General features: G+C 42.1%; 4 protein-coding genes across 5 annotated transcripts; 2 read left to right on the top strand and 2 right to left on the bottom strand.

Moving 5' to 3' along the window:
* Positions 1-2125: 2125 nt before the first annotated feature.
* yju2b (YJU2 splicing factor homolog B) lies at positions 2126-7336 on the bottom strand. Its single transcript, XM_053617330.1, has 11 exons — positions 7238-7336; positions 6850-6912; positions 6721-6755; positions 6575-6628; positions 6245-6327; positions 6011-6066; positions 5615-5675; positions 4425-4567; positions 4136-4308; positions 3905-4043; positions 2126-3667 (listed from the first exon to the last, which is right to left on the bottom strand). The coding sequence occupies exons 3-11, from the start codon at positions 6721-6723 to the stop codon at positions 3213-3215; spliced, it is 1167 nt and encodes a 388-aa protein (XP_053473305.1). The 5' UTR covers positions 6724-6755; positions 6850-6912; positions 7238-7336; the 3' UTR covers positions 2126-3212.
* Positions 7337-8871: 1535 nt separating this feature from the next.
* Positions 8872-13916, top strand: LOC128603141 (splicing regulator SDE2-like). The gene is made up of 7 exons (XM_053617371.1): positions 8872-11007; positions 11491-11608; positions 11785-11896; positions 12062-12231; positions 12402-12507; positions 12712-13177; positions 13311-13916. Exons 1-7 carry the CDS (start codon positions 10906-10908, stop codon positions 13527-13529), a joined length of 1293 nt encoding a protein of 430 aa, XP_053473346.1. The 5' UTR covers positions 8872-10905; the 3' UTR covers positions 13530-13916.
* Positions 13917-14701: 785 nt separating this feature from the next.
* Positions 14702-20033, top strand: wdr83 (WD repeat domain containing 83). Of its 2 annotated transcripts, XM_053617205.1 has the most exons (10): positions 14702-15251; positions 15997-16117; positions 16201-16306; positions 16427-16475; positions 16562-16688; positions 17034-17101; positions 17209-17317; positions 17497-17611; positions 17798-17950; positions 19218-20033. In XM_053617205.1, exons 1-9 carry the CDS (start codon positions 15149-15151, stop codon positions 17942-17944), a joined length of 945 nt encoding a protein of 314 aa, XP_053473180.1. In that variant the 5' UTR covers positions 14702-15148; the 3' UTR covers positions 17945-17950; positions 19218-20033. The 2 variants fall into 2 exon arrangements, with proteins under 2 accessions (XP_053473180.1, XP_053473179.1); XM_053617204.1 differs by lacking the exon at positions 19218-20033 and having other exon boundaries at positions 14703-15251; positions 17798-18422.
* On the bottom strand, positions 18302-22385 carry LOC128602593 (persephin). The gene is made up of 3 exons (XM_053616477.1): positions 22341-22385; positions 19196-19393; positions 18302-18809 (listed from the first exon to the last, which is right to left on the bottom strand). The coding sequence occupies exons 1-3, from the start codon at positions 22383-22385 to the stop codon at positions 18546-18548; spliced, it is 507 nt and encodes a 168-aa protein (XP_053472452.1). The 3' UTR covers positions 18302-18545.
* Between the last annotated feature and the right edge of the window lie 612 nt (positions 22386-22997).

Here is a 22997-nt window from a genome sequence, read left to right as displayed (position 1 = left end):
ACACATTCATCTTAGCAAGTGATCCTGAATGTAATCAGATTTGTCTAAATTCTTACATTTAGCAAAATGATCTGCCAACACAATAAGAAAATGTAACGCTTGGAATTTGTCTAGAAACAGGTTTAGTAATCTTATAAATTTGACTATAAGCATATACAGACCTGACAACGGCAAGGAAAAACTCCCCAAGAAGCCATGTACTTGGAAGAAACCTTGAGTGGACTCAAAATGGAACCCGTCCTCTTCTGGGCGACGCCGTGATTATCTATCGTTACTCTCCTACATTTGTGCTAAAGGACGATCGGTACGAGTGGATTGTGAATAAGAGTCCCGATCTGAGCACAGGAAAATCTTTACGATTACAGCAGCAGTTCTTTGGTAGAGTATCCGTGCGAGATTATCTGAATATACTACTTGGGCATAAACTGCTTTTTTTGGGAAGAGCAAATCTTTAAAAGGCGTCCAATCACAGTTGTAGAAGAAATAGTGCAGAAGCTTGATGCAGGATGTACAAGAGCCTACTCAGTTCTAGGATCAGAACTTGTACTGACCTGAACAGTGATCTGGTTCTGGACATAGATCTCATGTGAATACTAGATGCAGAACCTTGCACATAGTGAAGGCCAAATCTGATTTCCAGGTTGAGTAACCGTGACTAGCAAAAGTTAGCTACTTAAAGTCAAACATTGTTGAAGTCAGTGTATTAACCTTTTTGGTTAAAGACATTGGTTCAAGTGACATCCTCTAAAATGAAAGAAATAAAGTAAGAAATAGGTGTAACTATAAGTGAAGCAAGAAATGTTTGCAACTTTTTATTTTATAGGAAAAACCCATCGTGTAAAAGTAAAATCTGGTTCTTCCTACTTAAGATTTTTTGCGTACAACATACCACATATTTGTGTTGATACGAATGCTGACTAACATCAATTATTAAAAAAAATATTAAAAAATCTGGGCTGAATAATGGACTCGTTACAATCAGAAAGTGGACGATGAACAAGTCCTTAAAAAGATTCAGGGATTTGATGCAATACTTACTTTGTTTTTTTCATTAGTTAGTTCCCAAGAGTGGGTACACTGGGTTAAACAACTTTTTTTTTTTTTTTAATGCAACAATTTGATTTGACTGACTAAAACAGAGTTTAGACAGACAACTCAAGTCTGATTTGAAGAGCAGGAAAGCTCTTTTGTAGTCAGTTCAGTTCACCCCACAGGTCTTCTATGGGGTTCAGGTCAGGGGACTGGGATGGTCATGGCAGGACCTTGATTTTGTGGTCAGTAAACCATGTTTGTGTTGATTTTGATGTATGTTTTGGATCATTGTCCTGCTGGAAGATCCAACCACGGTCCATTTGAAGCTTTCTGGCAGAGGCAGTCAGGTTTTCATTTAATATCTGTTGATATTTGATCGAGTCCATGATGCCATGTATCCTAACAAAATGTCCAGGTCCTCTGGCAGAAAAACAGCCCCAAAACATTAAAGATCCACCTCCATATTTAACCGTGGGGGACTTCTCCACATGGCTACCTCTCTGTGTGCGCCAAAACCACCTCTGGTGTTTATTACCAAAAAGCTCTATTTTGGTTTCATCTGACCATAGAACCCGATCCCATTTGAAGTTCCAGTCGTGTCTGGCAAACTGAAGACGTTCGAGTTTGTTTTTGGATGGGAGTAGAGGCTTTTTTCTTGAAACCCTTCCAAACAGCTTGTGGTGATGTAGGTGACTTTGGATTGTAGTTTTGGAGACTTTCTGACCCCAAGATCAACTAATTTCTGCAATTCTCCAGCTGTGATCCTTGGAGATTTTTTATCCACTCGAACCGTCCTCTTCACAGTGCGTTGAGACGATACAGACACACGTCCAATTCCAGGTCGATTCATAACATTTCCAGTTGACTGGAACTTCTTAATTATTGCCCTGATGGTGGAAATGGGCATTTTCACTGCTTGTGCTATTTTCTTATAGACACTTCCCATTTTAAGAAGCTCAACAACCTTTTGCCACACATCACAGCTATATTCCTTGATCTTACTCGTTGTTATGAATGACTAAGGGAATTTGGCCTACCTCACATTTATATCCCTGTGAAACAGGAAGTCATGGTTGAACAATTTCCTGTTCCTAGTCACCCAGGTATACTACAAAAATATTAAATAATCAATGGGAATATACTTGGAATATATTTTTCTCATATGAATTCATAGGGCTGCCAATAATTGTTGCACACCTATATTTAACAGTTGTTTTTTTTTGATAGACCGGTGTTGTGTTCAACATCAATGATGGCAGAGTATTTTTGTGAATTTCATAAAGATCAAAAGTTTCAAACAATTAAGACAATTTTTCCACAGCCTTCTTGGCTCATATTTACCAAGGGCGCCAATATTAGTGGAGGGCACCGTAAATAGCCAATTAATATTTTATACAGAATGGTGCAGAAAAAACAAAGTGAGCAGCATCTCTGCAAGTAGAAGCGACTTCTTGATGAGAAAGGACAGAGGAGAACGGCCTCGAGTAACTCAAACACACTACAACCGTGGTGAGCAGAAAAGCATCTCAGACCGCACAACACATCGAACCTTGAGGAGGATGCACTACAACAGGAGAAGACCACGTTGGGTTTCACTCCTGTCCACTGAGAACGGGAATCTGAAGCTACAGCGGGAATGAGTTCGCCAAAAATCGACAGCTTCTTTATATTAAGGATACCTTCCATCACCCTATATCTGAACCCAATCGACTATCTACAATCTACAAACACAAACCCATGCCTTTTTTTTTTGCTGACAGTTTCAAGGTTCAGCATTGTTCTGCAAACACAGATAACACATTTACTGGAAGATCTAAATAAACACTACTATTGATTTATTATTACACTTCCTCATATAGCGGTAACAATTGAGAGATTGGGCATGCTTCGATTTATTGCATTAATTCACAGTAGAAGTTTCTACTTTATAATTGGGTGTGAATGTATATTTAAAAAAAGAGAAATAAATAAAAATGAAGGGTGCGAATAATTCTACATATCATGGAAAGGTAATTTTAATGATAACAAACTTTCCAAAATCACGTTGAGTGTCCCATTTGTACGGTTTTGACAAAGCCCGCGTTATCACTCTGTTTCCCGAAAGTTTAGAAACTGTTTCTTTTTTGATCAGACAGTCTGCGATGTGTGTGGTTTTGATTTCAGTCCGTTCCCGTGCTTCCTCACTGACCCGAATCCGAGTCCGAGTCACTGTAATCTGCCACTAGTGACAATGTAGAGCAGGATTCAGTGCTATTGTGTCCCATCCCATAATGCACCTCTGGAGCTGGCTTTCCAGCCCTCTGGTCTGTGGACAGTCTATAGGTGTCCTGTCTGTCCTCTGAACGCTGTATGGGAGACGAATCAGCGTTTTCCACGTCGGAAGTGGCCACGTCGTCGGGAGACGAAACGGACTCCTGGGTGGAACGTGATGTAAGGCCACCATCTGACCTCCTGCGGACGAGAGAGGTGCTCGGAGCGGCGTTCACAGCTTTGGCAGCAGCGGCGTCTCTGCCCTTCTGGCCCAGTTTGTTCAGGAGGTTTCCCACAGCGCTGCCCGATGGACCGGAGGAAGACGGAGAAAACCAGGAGCGAGAGGAGATCTGCTGCCTCTTCGTATGCTGTCTGTTCTCGTATGCTGTAAAACACAAACAAAAAAAAAACAAGAGAGAGAGAGAGAGAGAGAGAAAATGACTCAAATTTAAAAAAAAAAAAAAAAAAACAACTGAGCGTCCGTCATTGACCTTCGTTCACCGTTTCCTCTCGGTGGAATCACATGACTGACTTAAACTGCTAAAGGCAGGCATAACAACACTATTAAACCTGAGAGCACATGATGAATATATTCATCTCGATGTCGTCAGTTGTTGCTTACAGTCAGGACTCTGCAAGGTGAGCAGTGAGGCGAGCCTTTTGTCTTCGTCCTTTTCCGGCACCAAAGGAATAGACAGACCCATCCTCTTCCTCACGGCGTTATCCTTCTCCTCCTCTTCACATATGGCCTTCTTCTCATCCTGCATTACAAACACATTTGCAATAGTACACGCGAGCATGTCGACGCTTCTGCAAGCGGAACATTTCGAGAGCTACGCCTGCGCGAACGCACCCTGAACTTCCTGCGGAGGGCCCTGTTGAGCTCAAAGTCGTCTTTCCATCCAGCCTGGTGCTCCTGCAGCTCGGCAAGAGATGGAATGGCGGCACGCAGCTTCTCTTTGTCTTTGCCGCCGTGATCCAGCTTGTACATGGCATCGGTCTCGAGCTTTTCCTTCTCCGTGCGCTCTGAGAGACGAACAGAACAGGACAGGACAGGAGTGTAGAAAACAACTAGCATGAAGAGTAATCACTAGAGAAACATTTGCGTATACAAGGTGTGTGGGGATGGGGTAGTGGGGTACCAGTGGTGAGGATTTGTTCATTTTCAGCCATGTTCCATCTCTCCTCTTTGCGGCTCGCACCGCTCACGATAACGTAATCGCACGTGGCTGGATCGGTCTGCATCTCGATGTAGTTCACACACAGGTGGCACTTCATTCTGAACCTACAGTTCAACAAAAATAATAATAATAATAATAATAATAATAATAATAAAAATAATACTCAACCTCCCCCGTCAATCACAGAGACACTGCCCAATCACAGGTGTTCGAGAGCTCATGTACACTACCGCTCAAAAGTTTAGACACACTCATTCTTTATTTTACACATTTTAGATTAATAATAAAGTCATCAAAACTCTGGAGTAACACAAATGGAACTATGGGAATTATGCTGTGATAAAAAAATCCAAAATAAATCTAAATAATTGAATATTTTATCATCTTCAACGTCGACACCCTTTTTGCCTAGAATGTTCCAGAAATGTATTCTTGGCGTTTTCTGGAGCGATTTGTTGAGGAATTTCCCCGAGATGCTTTTTAAACAGTATTAAAGGAGTTCACACCGACGCTGGATTCTTATCGGCTGCTGTACGGAATATTTCCCTCCGAGTCGTCCGTTTAAAAATATATGTTTCTGTATAAATAAAATGTTAGTTTTCTAATGAAAGAAATGAATCCGTCGACACGATTAAAATTTTATCTACGACACCGATTTCAAACATTTAATCACACACCTTCAGATCAAAAGCTTTTTAACATCATGAGAAACATGTCAGTCGGGTGTCCACAAACTTTTGACCCGTAGTGTGTGTGGAAGAGGGCGGAGCTGAACAGCAGATCGAAAAGACGGGCTCGGCAGCTGTCTTGAGCTGACTAGTGGGTGGGATTCGGCCAAGACAAAAACGGGAAGAAAATGGAGGGGGAAGAAGGAAAGAACTCTATCCATGCACAATATAGTAGCAGTGAAAGATTCGGCAAAAATCTATACGCATCGTCATACGAGACTTTTCACCATAAGTGATCTATATTCTGATATTCAGGTCCGTCATCAAAAAGAACGCCTTATTATACGCCTTTTGGAAAGCTCGTTACCGTGTGTATCAGTAGTCTTAGATTAGAGAGCCTTTATAGGTAAAGGTTTTGAGAAACAGCAGAATAAATCACCATTCATACATCTCAATGTGAGAAGGAAAATACGTCCAAATTACCTGTATATTGGTGTAGTGTAGTAATTGCCCACTTTCTTCTTTTCCGCATTGTATCGAACCCCTAAAAAGCAAAGAAACAGTCTGAGGTTAAAAAAAAAAAAACAACCAAAAACAGATATATATAAAAGGTTCTGTGTAAGAGTATGAGGTTATACCAAGGGATATTTGGATCGAAATAAAATCCTAGCCCAGCCTAGACACGTTTGCCTTCGCGTCACACTACCGTGCGACAAAGCCCCACAAGGTTTCGGTTAAATTTTTATTTATGCGCTTGAGTAGTGAGAGAGCCCCAAGTGTGCTGAGGAAGAATCCCTGCGCCTTTTATAGAACTTGTTCTGTGGCATTTTCATCAGGTACGAGTTTCAAAATTTCCCGTACAAACCTGGGGAAACTTACCCATGCCTATGTGGTTCTTACAGCCATCGCACCAGATATTATAGGGCATCTCAAACCTGCAACACATAAACACTGATTATCAGCATTCCGACTTCAGGAACACCGCCGAACACTCGGTGTGTGATAAATGTATCTATGAAGGTTGGGTGCAAACATCGTGAGAAAGAGAGAGATACAGGGAGAGAGAGAGTGAGTGTGTGTGTGTGTGTGTGTGTGTGTGTGTGTGTGTGTTACCTGATAATGAGAATGCCCTGAGAGAGCTTCCTGGCTCTCTCGCGCAGTGGATGTGTGTTCCAGTAGCCATTGATAGAACGATGCTGGAGACCAAGAGAGACACAGGGGCAAAGTTTCAGCATGTCTGACATCACAAATTTGCTTTCCTTACAAATGGTGTTGTTCATTACACTGTGAGAAACGTCTCATTTAATACGAGCACGTGTAACAATGTCGAATCCGTCACCCGGGTGTATCCGGGACAGCGTCCGGATCCAACATGACCCCATCTGGGATAAAGTGCTCACTGAAGATGAATGAATGAATGCATGCGAGGAAGATACCACTCACCTTAGCAGGGTCAAAATCTGGAGGATAATATTTGTTCACTCCTTTTCTCTCCCCCTAAAACAGACACAGGTATTCAGTACAAGCACAAATGTTATGAGTGTATTACACATTGCACTTTGAGTGCTACAGTGTCCAAAGTCACCAACCATGTTGGCAGCTCAGTCAACTCAGCCAAGACGACCTGAGACACAGAGAGACATGAGATCAGATCAGGAATATACCATAATGAAGAGTAACACTTTAAATGTCATTATTACCCATTACTGACTAAATACCTTTATCAAAGTCTTCTCCAAGATGCTGAACAACAAGATGTTGATCACGTGCGGACGTAAATTCTACACAAACAGCAAAACATTAGCTACGAATTCACGCTAGCGAAGCATTCCTGCTTGCTTCTCTCCAAATCCCGCCTCCTCTACCGCGATTGGTCAAAATTATCCGATCCTCGTGTGCTATCTAATCAGCGGCCGCTTTCACGAGCCTGCTATCCAATCATGACGCAGCAAACACACTAGCACGTAAGCTAACAGCATATTATCTTGTGCTGTTCGCGTAAATATTATACAAATAGATTATGAGAGTCCGTTTGTGTTTCAGTGCACGTCACATAGTGTAGACATGATACATTTGGAAAGTAACAGTTTAAAAAGGAATATTTACCAAGGCTAGAATCCTGAAGCTAATCAGTCTCGTTTGCCAAACAAACTATTACTTCTTCTTCGAATTGAGGGAGCGTTATAGCGTGTTTCCTCCACCTGCTGGACTGGAGTGTGCAACACAGCTGTAAATATCTGTAGTTTTCACATAAATCACCCCCCCCCCCCACCTTCACTAACCCTGTATCCCTTCAAAATTAAACACTACTGTGCAACGCCCTAAAGATTCAGTACCTGTTTTTCACAAACTATATTTTTAATGTCTCTCTGTCTGTCTTGCAGTGGTTGCAAGTGGTCTTCAAGAACACCTTAGTTCAATACTCTTCACATCACATCAACGGTTTCACCACGGTTGGCTCAATGCAAGCACCTTAACTCAGGGGTTCCCAAACTTTTTCAGGGCAAGGCCCCCCAAATGGCATTAACATTTGACCGAGGCCCCCCTTTTGCAAGATGTCTTTAAAACACATTAAAAACACAGACTTCTGAATATATCCCCCCTTTTTATTAATAATTAATAATAATAACATCTTACATCTTTACATTACATTAGGAATTGATTGTGTCTGTGTGTGTGTGTGTGTGGTTGTCTGAGAGTGAGAAAGAGAAAACATACTAGTGGGAGGGATGGGCACACCAAATTGTTGAGGCCCCCGGGCGCCCCCTAGTGGCCCCCACTTTGAAAACCACTGCCTTAAGTGTCTGCGGTGTGGACTTTACACCCAGACTTACGATCAAATTTGTGTTCTGCTGGTGCAACAAAGGTATAGCTCTTCTTTAGGTACAGCTCTTCACTTTCTGGGATATCCATAAACCATTCTTTCTCAAAATTAAGGTCTCTTCCTTCATGCACTTGCACTGTGCAATGGAGGACAGAGGACAGCTTAAAATCAACATAGTTGTCCTTCATCTTATCATGTGCCAACGTCAACAAACGAGCACAGGCTCTAGGCTTGTTATGCATGGACGATTGATAAACACAGAGCTCTGTTTCTCTAACAAGCGGAGTTCCCAAAGATGAGTCATCAGTTCTTGTTACTCCCTGAGGTGAGGAGATCAAATTTAAGTGTAAAACACACATTAAGTCCTTGCCCAGTAGATTGACTGGACATGAAGACGAAATTAGTACTTGGTGGGTAACTCTTTTCCCATTTTCACATTCACAAACTAGCGGTTCAGAGAAACGTTCTATTACTGAATGTCCCGCCCATGGAGTGCAGTGACCGTGAACTCGTTTTTGGGGATTCTTTTAATTCGTAGTGTTTTATTACTGAATACGTTGCTCCTGAATCTACCAAAACTGTTCCCCTTTGATCATTAACTACAAGAGATATACATGGTAACTGTGTAAAAGGAGAGGCATTATACTTTAAAAGGTTAAGGGTCATGACTGGTTCAGACATTTGTGAATTGTCAGTCTGACTAATGTTGGATGTGGGTGTGTGCATATATTCCTGTTCTTTGTGAGCTAACTGATAGTTTGGGTGTCTGATATCACCTTTTCTGTTCCCAGGTGCCTCACCCTTCCCTTAGCTCTGCCCATCAGTTCGCTTCTGCTCCGTACAGACTCTTTCAAAATGTCCAACTTTTCCGCAGATAAAACATGTGAAGTTGTATCTATGGGGGTTGCCACCTGGCCTTCCGTGTCCTTTTGGTTTTCATCTCCGTCTTTCTTTCCTTTGCCTCTCGTAGGAGCTTCTCCGTGTGGATTGCATACCTTTCCACTTGTGTGAGGCTTCCGGTGTCCCAGGTGATACATGTTGTTTGACTATAGCGGCAATTTCTGGTTTCATGCCGTTCATAAAGCTGTTTCTGAGATGTGCCTCCCATCTGCCAGAGCGTCGGGGTTCTCCAAGCCTGAGTGTGTGTCATGGATCTCGGTGAGCCTGAACAGGTACTGTGATACAGTCTCTGAGTCTTGTTGTTTACACTTTGCTTTTTTTTGTCATGTCCAGTCGCACAGGAAAGGTGTTCGTCAGCCTCTGCTGGAGTGCCGTGATTTGTGCTCTGTACCTTGCGTTGACTCCAGCATCCCACTGTGGGCAAGTGTCGCTATGAGCAGTCGTCGTAGTTCATGAGTGGTGGGTCTGAATTCTCTGCAGAATATCTGAAGTTCATCCCCAAACTTTCGTCCTCCTACTTCACGGAGCGACGGCAGATGCGTCATGCTGCTCCTGATGTCTTCCAATGTCCAGGGTCTGTGAACTAGCATAGGCTCGGTTCTGACAGGTTCGGATAGAGTGGCGTAGGCTGGACTGCTTCATCGTGAGGAGGTGCAGGTTCCTCCCTCCTTACTGACTGTGGGCGTCACCGTGGTGCGGAGTCCAGGTCGGGATCGGCTTTCTGCTATTTAGCACACTGAGAAACAGGTGAGGGCCCTGCCTGACATTTTTCCTCTCTTTTATGTGCCTTGCTCTGCCATTCAGCAAATGCCTTCCAGTCAGCCAAAAACTGTGCCTCTTTTTTTTTTTTTACTTGTAGGAACATCTCTCTTCTCTGCTTCCAAATTAAATTTCTCTCATTCTAACTGTCTGAGACTAATTCTACCTTTTTCTAGGAAAGCGCATTCTTTAACCCATACATCATATTGGTTCAAACATCCTTCCCCATAATTCACACGCATAAATGTGATATTAGGACCAACATATGAACACCCTGTACATAACATAGCATGTGTCACAGGAAGTGCTTTGCTACATGTTTTTCCCATATTTTTCTTTTCTTTTTTTTTTTTTTTACACCTTCTATAACTTTCAAAGTTTTAATCAATTTACCCTGCTATGAAAATCAAGTGAATATGCATTCTCATGCACAGACAGAAAAGGTTCAAAATGTGTGCCAAATCTCTAGACATTCAATTAATCATATAACCTATAGGTTCAATAGAGCAAACCTTAAGAATGTAAAAGAGTTTACCTGTGAGGGCGAGTCCACATACAGCAGTTTGGTAGGACTTAGTTTTCTCTTCCCTTTTTATTTATTTATTTATTTATTTATTTATTACTATTTTATTTTTTTTATCTCAGTAAAATTTACTTGTGCATTAAATTTGCCAAATATATCATGTACCGCTGGTATGATGGAATGAGTCAATGGGGCATGCCACTTGATGATAACCTGCCGCAAAAATACTGCACCTCTTGCGCTTCTTAATAAGTACTCTCTTTACTTATTTATTCCTCCAAACTGGCTCTTTCAGTTAGCAAATATTTTTACCATTATCTCTCTCTCTCTCTCTCTCTCTCTCTCTAATATATATATATATATATATACCCGTCGGTATATATCTTAGTTTTGAAGCTGTGATTTAAGAAACACCAATCTCTCTGCCGTCGCAGAGGCGAAGTTCCTGGAACTTCTTATAAGATGTCGCTCCATGTAATACTTCTCTCAATGTAATACACACATTTCTTATATCCTTGACTCCCTTCCATACACACAGCAATACACTATGACAGCAATACTCTATGACAGCAATACACTATGACAGCGGTACACTATGACTTCATAAAATTCTAAATTCTAAATTCTAAAATAGTAATAGTATCTGCTTCATTTGGGGCCTGCATCACACCACCCTGTTGTTGATTGGATTTATTTCCTATAACGCTGTGTGGTTTTATTGCTTACATAATTATCTTTCCTAATTCCTAAGGCGACGACGCAGTAAACATGGAGGTCTTTGTTGTGTCGCCGTTTTCAAGGTTTATTCACGGTACCGTTCCACACGAGTCGACTGTCAACGACCTGATAGGACTGTTTAACCCCGGAGAGGTAAGCTCAGGAGTGTTCATTTAGTTTAGAGTAGGTATTAGCTAGCTATCTTGGCTAACACGATAGAACTGTTTATCTAAGTTACAGAAATGGTGTTGACTGATGTCTTACCCTGTGTAGATATTATTAGGGTTCTTATTTAAAAATATATCAAAACAAAGTTGGGACACACCGTAAAAACAAGAGTTATATAGGTCTGAGGCATTCATATTGTATGAGAAGAAAACCAAATGCCAAACTATTAATACAAAGTAATTAAAGAAATAGATAAATGCCCTTGTATTTGTATTGTTGGAAGATTGCTGTGGTGTAAAAGGATTAAAACACCGAACATCCTGTTAAAGCAAATAATTAACTATTTTTATGCTGGTAATAGTATCTGCTTCTTTTGGGGCCTGCATCACACCACCCTGTTGTTGATTGGATTTATTTCCTATAACGCTGTGTGGTTTTATTGCTTACATAATTATCTTTCCTATGTAGGGCATCTCGTGTGTGGACTTCTACGTGAAGAACAATGGTCGAATATCAGCTGGTGATGAGAGACTGCAAGCTGGAGCGGTTTATCGCCTCGAGCCTCGCTTATGTGGCGGCAAAGGAGGTAATGTTTGATTCCCCCCAATGACGATAGCAACTGTATCGTACGTCCTCAAGAATAAACAAAAGAAGGTTACGACTGGAAAGCCTCCTCTTTTATTTCTGAACTACACTCCAGTTGCTTTCTGGATTTTTGGAACTAGAGGTTTTCTAACCACGTTTAACATGTTTGCGTGACAGGTTTCGGCTCCATGCTGCGAGCTCTCGGGGCGCAGATCAAGAAAACCACCAACCGAGAGGCCTGCAGAGATCTGAGTGGGTGCAGACTCCGAGATGTCAATCACGAAAAAGAGTAAGGCTCGGGCCACATGCTCCTTGAACGCTGCGTGTCGTGTTGGAACTGAATTAGGGGAAGTCAGCAAGGGTGCAGTAAAAATGAAAAACGTTTTGGTGTAATAATGGTCACGAGTGTTGATATGAGAGTGACCAGGATGTGTTTGTGTTTGCGTGAGCACAGAATGGCGGAGTGGCTGAAAAAGCAGGCCGACCATGACGCGGAGAAGAAACAACGGCGCTTGGAGCGGATTCAGAGGAAACTGGCCGAGCCCAAACACCGTTTCATGGACACCAAGTACGAGCAGCAGTGTCACGATCTCTCCGAGAGGCTGGAGGACTCTGTGCTTAAAGGTTTTGTTTTCTTTATTTATTTATTTTTACAAATCAGGTTTTTCTCCTACATGTATACAACGGGACAGTAGCTGGATAATTCGATCTGTAAACAGTAACATGTAAATTGTCTAGGTGCCTTAATTGTCTATAGATCATTGATTACAGAGTTGTTTGTTTCCTACTTCCAGGCATGCAGGCTTCATCCAGCGGCGTGGTACGGGCAGAAGAAAAGCCGCTTCGTAAACGCCCAGCTACCAAAAACGGAAACACGTCTTCAAAGAAGAAATGCTTCTGGTGAGAAATCCAGCGGTCACAGTGCTCTGGAAAACGAGGGCATTTCATATGGAGATCATTCCATTTTACACTACCCTTGTGTGTATGCTGTTAGATAGATAGCCATTTAAACACCTTGTATTATGTAATAAGAATGCCAAATGTATTATGTAATAAGAATGTCAAAACAGAACTTTAACTTCTTGACGGTCCTGATTTCCCCAGGACCGGCCTCGAGGACCTTGAGGACGTGGACAGTTCGGAAGGTGAGAGCAATGAGAGTGAAGCTGAAGCTTCTTCCTCGTTCTCATCTTCTGGCGCTGGCCCTTCCTGCAGCTCTCGGCAAGCAGCAGTACCGACAACGACAACTAGGGAGCAGGAGAAAGCAGAGTCTCAGGACCGACCTAGCAGCAGCAGTTCCAGCGTCGGCTCAGCGCCCTGCTCCCCGTCTCCCAGCCAGGAGAAAGCAGAGTCTCAGGACCGACCCAGCAGCAGCAGTTCCAACACCGGCTCAGCGCCCTGCTCCCCTTCTCCCAGCCAGGAGAAAGCAGAAGAGAACGAAGAACCTGGACAGATGGAGTGCAGTGAAAAAGAAGACAACACGCAGAACGTCAGCAATCAACAGGAAGCTGAGAAGGACAGAACTGTGGAGATGAAAGATTGCGCAGACACACAGCCAGTTCACCCAGAGGTGAGCAGTTTGTTTACAGAGAAATATAGTTTCTTTTTCACATGCCAATCACACACACATCACATTTCACTGCAGTACTCATTGCAGACCTCATCTATCTATCTATCTATCCATCTTTCTATCTATCTATCAGGAAGCGGACACTCCATTAAACATGCTGTCTGTGAGCGGGGTGGAGGACCTGGAGGCTCTGGGTCTGGAGCGGCTGAAGGCCGAGCTGATGAAGCAAGGGATGAAGTGTGGAGGGACACTGCGAGAGCGTGCCGCTCGCCTATACTCCGTCAGAGGACTGAGTGCTGATCAGATCGACCCGACGCTCTTAGCCAAACCCAGCAAGGGCAAAAAGAAATAACCAGGACATATAGAACATTCAAGATTTGTTTTGTTTATTTAACTCTTTTATTCCCTTTTTATCTTGTTATATGTAATTTCACTGCCATCTCCTTGCTTGCTTTAAGGCAGAATGGAAAGGAGGCTTTCTGTCTGTTAACGTAACTAGGTGCCTTTATCCTGATACAGTAATGTAAGAATAAACGTGATAATTTCATACTAAAGAGAATCATTTTAACGTTTAAGGGAAATAATAATGGAATGGTTTTTGTTCATTTTCTGCCGATTGGGCTATTAAACTATGTACACTTGTGTGTATTTTTGTTTAACTGTTACTTGTAATACTGTAAATAAAGCTTGGAAAAATTACAGAAAGTAGATTTTTCTCTTCTCAAATGTCCTGTATGTTTAGTGTCCTAATTTTGCTCCTCGGGTTTGGCGCTACAGATATAATTTTAATTCAGATAACAAGTGTCTCAAGCAACCAATATGATCCCAAAGTGCATCCCAAAATCATAATACACGTGCTTTAAAAGTGTAAATACTTGGTAAATTAATCCTAAATGTACTCCTCAGGGTGCTTTCAAACGCAATATGATAAAAGATAACTGTTACATGGCTAAAAGCTATCGGCAGCCATTTTGAATCTGGAAACAGTGGATTCGATTAATAATTGTAAATCGCCTGTATGGCACACAGCCGCTGGCTTTCTCACAGAAGCAACTAAAATACATCACCAACCGACAAATTAGCACTAAAGTCTCTCAAAACACACGCCAAATATTTCAACAGAAACATATTTAATGTGTTTCAGGTTGAGGTTACCTTTAACATAGCTGTGTTTTCAGATGCTAGGAGAGGGAGCGAAACTAGAGGCCGCCATTTTGAAACCCGGAAACACTTATTCACAAGATTCAGGTTTTAAATATTAAAAACATTGTTGTTGTTTTTTTAAATTAAAAGGAAGTTGTTTCTATGTACGTTTTTCTCAAACAATTTTTGTAAGGAAGTGGTGTCAGCGTCAAGTAAGCGAGTGGCTCATTAGTTATCACGTCTATTCATGTTTTAGCATCCTGTGGGTCCTAAAGTAAAACTTATTTTCTCAAAATGGCTACATGTGAAGTAAATGGAACATTTGTTTCCTTGTTTTTTTGTTTTGTATTTATTATTATTATTATTATTATTATTCATTATATTTTCTGCGAAGCATAACTTTAAAATTAAAACGCGCGTCTAGCCTCCAAGTCAGCAGGGGCGCTGAAACGCATAACGTTTATTTAATCTACGCCAGGAAAACAACAGAAGAATCAGAGCTGCGTCTGAAACTGCACTCTTTCGTACTAAGTAGTGCACTGAGTATCTTAAAGGCCATATACTAAGTAGGCACACTATGTGTTATTTGATTTAGGACGCAACCGTAAGCTTAAAACCTGGCGGTTGGAGCCGACTGTATCGCAAGACTTGAGTTTTAAAGCGTGTATTAGCTCTTTATTTATTTAAGTTTCTGTATTAGTAGAACAAGTAACGATTGTGAGCCGCATTATGGGAGGAAAATAAAGTTGTTTTGAATAATCTCAGTTTAAGCCATGTTTAATGTAGTTTAGCACGGCTAAGCTAAAGTAGAGAGAGGCTGAGCGGGTGATGGCGTTCCCCGAGCCCAAGCCGCAGCCTGTCCGCCTCCCGCAGCACCTTCTCCGGGCTGTAGACTGCCAGCAGGCCGCTGTCAGAGCTGTGCGCTTTAACGGTAAATAAAACAGTTTTAAATAAATAAATAAATAAATAAATAAATCTAAATATTATTAAATGTACAATTTTGATCGTTTGTAAGGGATTTGTTTTAGTTTTCGGGTTAATTCGTTGATTTGTAATGTGGCTTGTTATAAAATACTGTTTAATTTTTAATTGTAACGTTTTATTGCATAATCATTTATTATTATTATTATTATTATTATTATTATTACTACATATTTCACTGGTTTAGAAAGTGTGGGAGAATAATCAACAAAAACCAAGGAAAAAAATATTTGTTTGGTAAATATAATTTTTTAAATGCATTATCAAAATGTGCAAAATGCACGTTTGTTTGTTTGTTTGTTTCTATTTATTTATTTATTTATTTATTTAAAAGTCTAGGAGAAGGTGAATGTACCCCCGCCCCCCACACCACCCCTGACTCATTTTAAACATCAGCATTAAAAAAAAAAAAAAAATCATAATAATAGTAATAATAATACAAAATGTGGGCTTGAAATTTCACCAGGAAAAAATAACTAAAATTAAGAGCTCATAAATTAAAAACGTGTGAGGATGTGTAACAGAATGAATAATAATATAAATAAGGCAATGTTTAGTCCAATGGAAACTACTTTGTATTTTGGAGCTGAAGGAGGAAATGAGAAAGAAGTTGTGAGCACGATTAGAGAGTCCAGTAAGAAGCTGCCGCTGCTTCGGTACCACATGGCGTAATAAACAATGAAAATGTTTTCCAGCCGACGGGAACTACTTCCTGACGTGTGGCAGCGATAAAAGCCTGAAGCTGTGGAGCGCGAGCCGGGGAGCCCTGCTGAAGATGTACAATGGCCATGGCTACGAGGTGCTGGACGCCGATAGGTGAGGACTTTTAGTAGTGCGCTTGTGACCACGTGCTCAGTGGTGTAGCTGACGAAGGTTTCATTGTCTTCTTTTCTTCACAGCTCTTATGATAACAGCCAGCTGTGTTCGTGCAGCGCAGACAAGACGTTGATCCTGTGGGACGTGGCGACCGGGCAGGTCACCCGCAAACTCCGCGGCCACGCAGGGGTACGTGCTGTGTTGCATTGCATTTGTAAAGACGTTAGCGTGGCTCCATCCGAAGCTGCACGCAACTACACCACGTGGTATTCAGTTATTCGCTTCTTCTTTGCACGTGTCTTTCTGTAGAAGGTGAACTGCGTGCGATTCAACGAAGAGGCCAGTGTCATGCTCTCGGGTGAGTCCGGCCAGCGGAGCCTGCTCGGGCTGTATTCGCCTCTGTTCGAGTTTGAACGTTGTTTGAATTTGCTCTGTGCGTTTCAGGTTCTATAGACGGCACGGTGCGCTGCTGGGACACTCGGTCCAGAAAGATGGAGCCGATTCAGAAGCTGGACGAGGCGCGAGACGGAATCAGCAGCCTGAAAGTGGTTGCGCACGAGCTGCTGACCGGGTAAGAACCAAACGCATCCCTCATCGCTGATGTACTCGTTCTTATATATCACCTATACCTTTCTATTGGGGCTCGACCTATAGCGGATTTCACCGATACGGATTTCTAAGTCAGACGGTACCGACATGCCGATAACCGGTTCATCAACCGATATTAGTTTTGAAAATTTATACTGAATGAAAACACGAAACTTTTATTACAGAAATAAACAGTGCTGACTGTACCGTGAAGATGTTCTGTACTTTTTATTTTTAAAAAAAAATTAATTAAATATCAACGTATATTAAAATCTAAATTTACTGGCGTGTGTGTGTCTGTGTGTGTGTGTGTGTGTGTGTGTGTCAGGTCTGTGGACGGCCGGGTGAGGCGCTACGATCTGCGGATGGGCCAACTGCACGTCGACTACATTGGCAGTGAGTGTGAATAACTATTTGGCAGGTTTGGGAAGGTGTCTGGGAAGGCCTCTTATTCGTGTGTGTGTGTGTGTGTGTGTGTGTGTGCGCGTGTGTGTTATTCGCAGGTCCGATTACATGTGTGTGTTTCAGTCAGGATGGTCAATGCACCTTGAGCTCCAGTCTGGATGCCAGTGTGCGTCTGTTGGACAAGAGCACAGGAGAGCTGCTGGGAGAGTGAGTCATAAATCACACACATACACACACACACACACACACACAGTTTATTCGGTGCTCGTTTATTAGGGAGTCTCTTTATTAGGTCATGATGCTGTGTATGGCTCTGCTATGAGTGTAGTGTTGATGTGATTCATTTAAGTGTGTGTGTGTGTGTGTGTGTGTGTGTGTGTGTGCAGATATACAGGACACCAGAATAAAGACTACAAGCTGGACTGCTGCCTTTCTGAGAAAGACACTCACGTGCTGAGCTGCTCCGAGGATGGTCACGTGTACTGCTGGGACCTGGTGGAGGTGTGTGACGGACATTTAAACACACCTAATACACACACACACACACACAATAACACACCTGCAAGAAAAACAGATGACGTGAACTCCTCATATGCGATTTGCAGTCTGATTGGTTGTTTTTAAATGAATAAAGTGCTTTATCACTCTGTCTAAATGGATTCATAGGTCTGTGTGTGTTTTCATTAGGGCTCATTAACACTGAAGTTGCCCGTCGGGAAAGCCGTCGTCCAGTCGCTGTCCTTCCACCCCACTGAGCCTCGCTTACTGACAGCCATGGAGGGGCGTGTCCAGATCTGGGGGGTGGAGCCAGACGAAACGGACACGGCCGAGTGAGGAACTGTGAGAGCTTTCACACAACCCGGACTCGTTTCACCACAATGTTGGTGTTTTGTTTTGTTTTGTTAAATTTTCAGTGCCTTTTTTTTTTTCTTTATTTTTTTTTTTGATAAAAAATTGATAAAACCGTTGAAACACCGTATGACGACGGTTTTCATGCGGGTAATAAATACAAATGTAAAATCATGGAAACTCTTTATTGGAACTATATACACTGTATGTACACAGCACAGAGGAACAACAAAGAACAATAGTAATAAATATAAATGGAAAAAAAAACCACAAACCAATAAATAAATAATTTACAGTACATAAATATATTACGAGTTTGCTTTCAACTGATATTTGTTCGGACCACGTGTTCCCTCAGCTGTGTCTTTCTGTCCTCGCGAGCTAAAGCCGAACTTTTCAGCATCACTAGCAAGAAAGAAGTCAGTTCAATATCAAGAGAAAGCGAGAGGCACGTGTGATACGATACGCAGCGTGTTTTGGGAATTGTGTTACCTGCTGTTCCTAACTAAACACGAGTCTTATTTACAGCCTGAGCGATTCATTTTCCCCACCAGCAAGTGTAAGCGTCCGTATCGTTTGGGTTCTTTCAGCCGACGCAGTAGCAGGCAGCGGCGGAGAGCTTCTCGACTTTGTGCCAGCGGTGGGCGTTGTCGAGGAAGGCCATGTCCTCGTGTCGCGTCGGGCGGCAGCACGGCGTGTAGTGCCAGGTCTCGGTGGGGGGCAGGGCGCCGCTCAAGCGCAGATTGGTGAGGGTGAGCTCGTGGTTCGAGGGCACACGCGGGCACGCACCGCTGCAGTACTTAAACAGCACCATTTCGTCCGAGTCATAGCCGAGGCCAAGGTCTCGCACCTGCAAACACGAACAGGGAATTATAAACCTCTGCATTAAGGTTGTTCGGATGTCACGGTGTATAAATGACTTTTTTCTACCAGTCTACCAATTAAAGACGTTCCTAACGTCACGCATGACGGCTAACGAACACGGAGAACAACATGACATTGCTGACCAAAAAAAACCCAAACCAGACACATGTTCTTGGCTGTTACTACTGTTTTTGAGTTGTTTTTTTTGTCTTTTCTCACAACCACTCTCGGTCAGCGTATTAGGACAACGTCTCAGAAAGAACAATAATTAGCGGACTTGTACAACTTTTTGTTATGATGTGCAACGACACTTCTGTATATATTATTTCTCATTAAATTTTTCTCCGGCTCGTGTGTTTATATCTATCTGACATGCGATGTCCCGAACCTGCAGCAGAATCGAATGCAGTCCACACGGGTCCTCTGTGCTGCGGCGTGAACGCAGCACGCTTCCTCCCCAGCGTCTCCCCGAGCCCTCCCTCTCCTCTCGGTCTTCTTCTCTTCCTTCTCTCCTTGTCTCATCTGGGAGGCCCGATTCCGAGGAACCGCTTTGTTCTTGGACGTCTGACACTGAAAGACATGGAAACGTGGAGATTTCTCAGTCCGTGGATAATCTAAGAACTGATAGGCTGCTTTCCTGTGGTGGTACGAAAGGACCCCTCTAGTCCACATTACAATACTACTGCAATTTATTATTTTATTTTTTTTAAAGCAGGAACCCCCCGGAAAAAAACAAAACTATAATGTGTGTTCGTTATTATTTAAGTGTATGCTGTGTAAATTCCTTAACACAAGGCATAGTAAAATAATAATAATAATAATAATAATAATAACATCTAAGAACACTGTGCTGTAAATAAAGGTTCAATGTTCGGTTAAATTAGGTAAATACATTTTCAAATAAAAGTACTAAAATGGACTAAATAGATTTTTTTTTTAAAAAACCCTATAAATATAATGCACATTGTTTTGACTGTTCTACGTGTGTAAAGTTAAAATACAGTCTCACTAGAATACATTAAAATGTGTTCAAAAATACTACATTGTATATAAAAAAAAAAAAAATTAATAATAAATGGGGAGGAAAGAAAAACCAGAAAAAACTTGACTCTCCTACCTTCTTTGTAAGGTCATGACCTTTGTATTAGGCTTACCTAGTAGCATGTGCAGCCAGTGTCCCTCTCCGACTTGAACGCAGAAAAGCAGCATGGTGAGTTTGAGAAGAGAACACATCGTCGTTTTCCGTTTCTCTCTCTCCGCTGTATCTCTTCTCTGCGAAAAAATGGATGATGATGATGATGATGTGTACCAGAGCCTGCTTCATATATGCATGTCTGGGGAAGATGGGGGCTCGGTTTAGCCCCACCCCTTCTCACCTGTGCTCGGGACAAAGCTGATCCCCGGGAAAAATATACGCCGATATGGCATGAATATCGATTGGCAGGTGTTTTCCGACGCCCCGAGCACACAGGAGGCGAGAATAAATCATTTTAAAGCTGTTTTTAGAAGAGCGAGGCAAGGTGTCCGCGATCTTAATCCGTCAGCCAATCACACGCCAGGACTTGATCCGAACGGAACGGTCCGTGTTCTGGACCAGTGCTCGGGCGAGCACACGTGACCTGTTGGATCAAAGGTTGAAGGACGAGGAAGTAAACGAGTTAAATCCCCGAAGACGAGACAGACCAGAGGATAATAATTAAAAAAAGAACACAGCAGACCATGGCTAGATATCTTCCTGGAAAATGTCCGAGAACGATGACTGACTTCTGAAATCCAAACATAAATTTAGGGATTTTATCAGAAATGTGCCTTTTCCCCCTACTTGCAACATTCCTAAAGTAGCTCTGAGGAGACTAATGCTGAAGGAATCGTGGAATGTGTCTGACTGGCAGAAGGATTGCAGCACGGTCATATGTTCCTTGTGCTTTATAAGGTTATGCTCATGGGGGAAGGCGCTGAAAAAGTGTGGAGATGTCGGCCATTTCTTCGTGTTCTTATCCTACTGCCTTTCAGTTATGTGATAACTCGCGAGTGTTGACCTGTTGACCTCAGGCATTTTCCACTTAACCAATCTTTGTTCGAGGGTACAGACACTAAACCTAAAAAAACAAAAAACAAACGCTTGCTTTGAACTAAGGTGTTTTGGACCAACTGCAAGACTGTTGGTAACTTCTAGGGGCCCAAACATTTTGTTAACATCAAAACAGCTTCACTATCTTCAGTATTTTCATTTCTTTATGTGGCAGACACTTATTTAAGGAGCCGACAGTGATGCACGTGCTGCAGAACAGGGAGACATGGTGATTTATGAGCTTCCTATCAGACCTTCTCGGAATTTAACCTGGACCCAGATTTTAAATCATCTTTTGGCGAGGAGAGGAAAGGTTTCCACATACAGGGTTGTCACGTTATTGTGACGAGCCATAGAACCACTCCTTCCTTCATGGAAAAAATATGCCACGACCTAGATTCTGTCTAGAGGAGGTCAGTGAACGGGTAAAGTGGGCAAGAGTCAGAGAAGCAAGCAAGAGGTCAAAGGTTACACTCAACATGATGATGCCACCACCATGCTTCATTGTGTGGACTGTGTTCTCAGGGTTCTCAAGTTTTGGTCTCAGCTTTTTACCACATGTTTGCTGACTCTCCAAAACTTTAAACAGAATTTAATATATTCAATAAGTTAGTTCCTGGTATCACTTGTGCTACAGCAGCAATTTTTTTTTTCTCTTTTGAAGTAAAACAAAAATGTAGTTTGTAGTGTTGGTATATTAGTGATATTCTAAGGTGGGCTTCACAACTTGCCTCAGATATTGATGTGTATAATAAATATACTCGATCAATGCAAAAAGCTTTCTGGTTCCTTCACCCACAGCTTCACAGGAGGCCATAAAAAAGCCTACGCTTTAGAGGGACAGTTCCACACAGAGTACAAGACCATGGAAAGCCATCCATCACCCACAGGATTAGTCAGAATTACTCTCCACTGATGTTGGCTAAGAGCTAGCTCACGGTTCACCTGTTTGCAGGGCCTTGTCTGGACTATGACACAACATAGTCTGTGTTGTGAAGAACTTGAATTGTGTTTATAAAAGTAAAAACAATCCGCATATTAATGTCCAAAAATATCTGGAGACAGCCCTCATCCGTGGATTCAACTGTTCAAGTTTTTAATATGGCACCATTACAGTATGAACTCAAAATACACATTAGAGTACTCTCAATGAGAAGCTATCACCACCATACTTCACTGCCTGGATTGTGTTATCAGGGGGATGAGCAGTGTTGGGTTTTCTCCAAATGAAGTCCATTGTACCAAGGCCAAAATGTTCATTTAAAATTTTTCTGACTTTTCAACATGCCTTTTGACAAACTATGGTTTGCCTCTCTTTCATAAAGCTCGGTTTTGTGGAGTGTCCAGGCTATGGCTGTCCTGAGGAGTCCACATTCGAGCTGTGGCTCTCTCTAGTTTCTTCAGGAACCCTTGGCCTCTTGCTTCTAAGACTAAGACCCTCCTTACCTTGTCACTGACTTTTGGTGGACGGCCTCCTCTGGGCAGCGTCATGGTTGTGCCATATACTTTGCATTTTTTAATAATGGGTTTGATGGCACTCTGCAATTCTTGAGCCATTTACTTGCAAAGACGTAATCCAATACCATTACCCAAAGCACATGCCCACTGCACCCCAGGCCTCCTCACTCGGCATCAGTGCCTGACCAAATTCTTTCTTGAAGAGTGAAGGTTATTATAACAGCAAAGGGTGGACTAAATCTGGAATGGGATGGTTTTTTTTTTTTTTTTAAAAAAAAAAAGCACATATGGGTGTGATGGTCAGGAGTCTACAGTTGTTTCAACCAAGTAACAAAATTTTAAGTATAAATAGATTTCCCATAGTGAGGTGGCAGCATGACTCCATTTGCACCCATCTGTCTGACATCATTCATTGGCTTGAACTAAAAATGGGGTTTCCATACATTTTCTACTGCGCATAGGTCTATTTTTGTCTACTCCAGCTATATGTCTTCCAACAGGTCTTATCTTCAACCTGCTGGAAGTAATAAACCAGAGAAGAACATTTTAAGGTAGAGAGAACGTTCTTCTTTGACAGTGTGTGGAAAACTTCGACACCGATTCCCCAATTGGATTTTAGCTTCTGTATCTGATTAAATCATGAAA

This window comes from Ictalurus furcatus, chromosome 27 (assembly GCF_023375685.1).
Source record: "Ictalurus furcatus strain D&B chromosome 27, Billie_1.0, whole genome shotgun sequence".
In the NCBI taxonomy this organism is placed as follows: domain Eukaryota; kingdom Metazoa; phylum Chordata; class Actinopteri; order Siluriformes; family Ictaluridae; genus Ictalurus; species Ictalurus furcatus.
The sequence above is the reverse complement of the archived record's forward strand: the minus strand, read 5'-3'. Positions and strand labels throughout refer to the sequence as shown.

Bases quoted from the DNA above. Each gene is read 5' to 3' on its own strand.
- LOC128603141 (XM_053617371.1), top strand. From the start codon at position 10,906: ATGGAGGTCTTTGTTGTGTCGCCGTTTTCAAGGTTTATTCACGGTACC. The intron at 11,897-12,061 runs GTAAGGCTCGGG...GCGTGAGCACAG, and splicing joins GATGTCAATCACGAAAAAGA to AATGGCGGAGTGGCTGAAAA. The intron at 12,508-12,711 runs GTGAGAAATCCA...TGATTTCCCCAG, and splicing joins TCAAAGAAGAAATGCTTCTG to GACCGGCCTCGAGGACCTTG.
- LOC128602593 (XM_053616477.1), bottom strand. From the start codon at position 22,385: ATGACGCTGCCCAGAGGAGGCCGTCCACCAAAAGTCAGTGACAAG. The intron at 19,394-22,340 runs GTAAGGAGGGTC...CATGTCTTTCAG, and splicing joins CACCAAAAGTCAGTGACAAG to TGTCAGACGTCCAAGAACAA. The intron at 18,810-19,195 runs GTCAGATAGATA...TCGTGTTTGCAG, and splicing joins GCAGGTTCGGGACATCGCAT to GTGCGAGACCTTGGCCTCGG.
- yju2b (XM_053617330.1), bottom strand. The intron at 6,067-6,244 runs GTAACACACACA...TATGTGTTGCAG, and splicing joins CAGGGCATTCTCATTATCAG to GTTTGAGATGCCCTATAATA. The intron at 5,676-6,010 runs GTAAGTTTCCCC...TTTGCTTTTTAG, and splicing joins TAAGAACCACATAGGCATGG to GGGTTCGATACAATGCGGAA.
- wdr83 (XM_053617205.1), top strand. From the start codon at position 15,149: ATGGCGTTCCCCGAGCCCAAGCCGCAGCCTGTCCGCCTCCCGCAGCAC. The intron at 17,102-17,208 runs GTGAGTGTGAAT...TGTTATTCGCAG, and splicing joins GCACGTCGACTACATTGGCA to GTCCGATTACATGTGTGTGT. The intron at 17,318-17,496 runs GTGAGTCATAAA...GTGTGTGTGCAG, and splicing joins ACAGGAGAGCTGCTGGGAGA to ATATACAGGACACCAGAATA.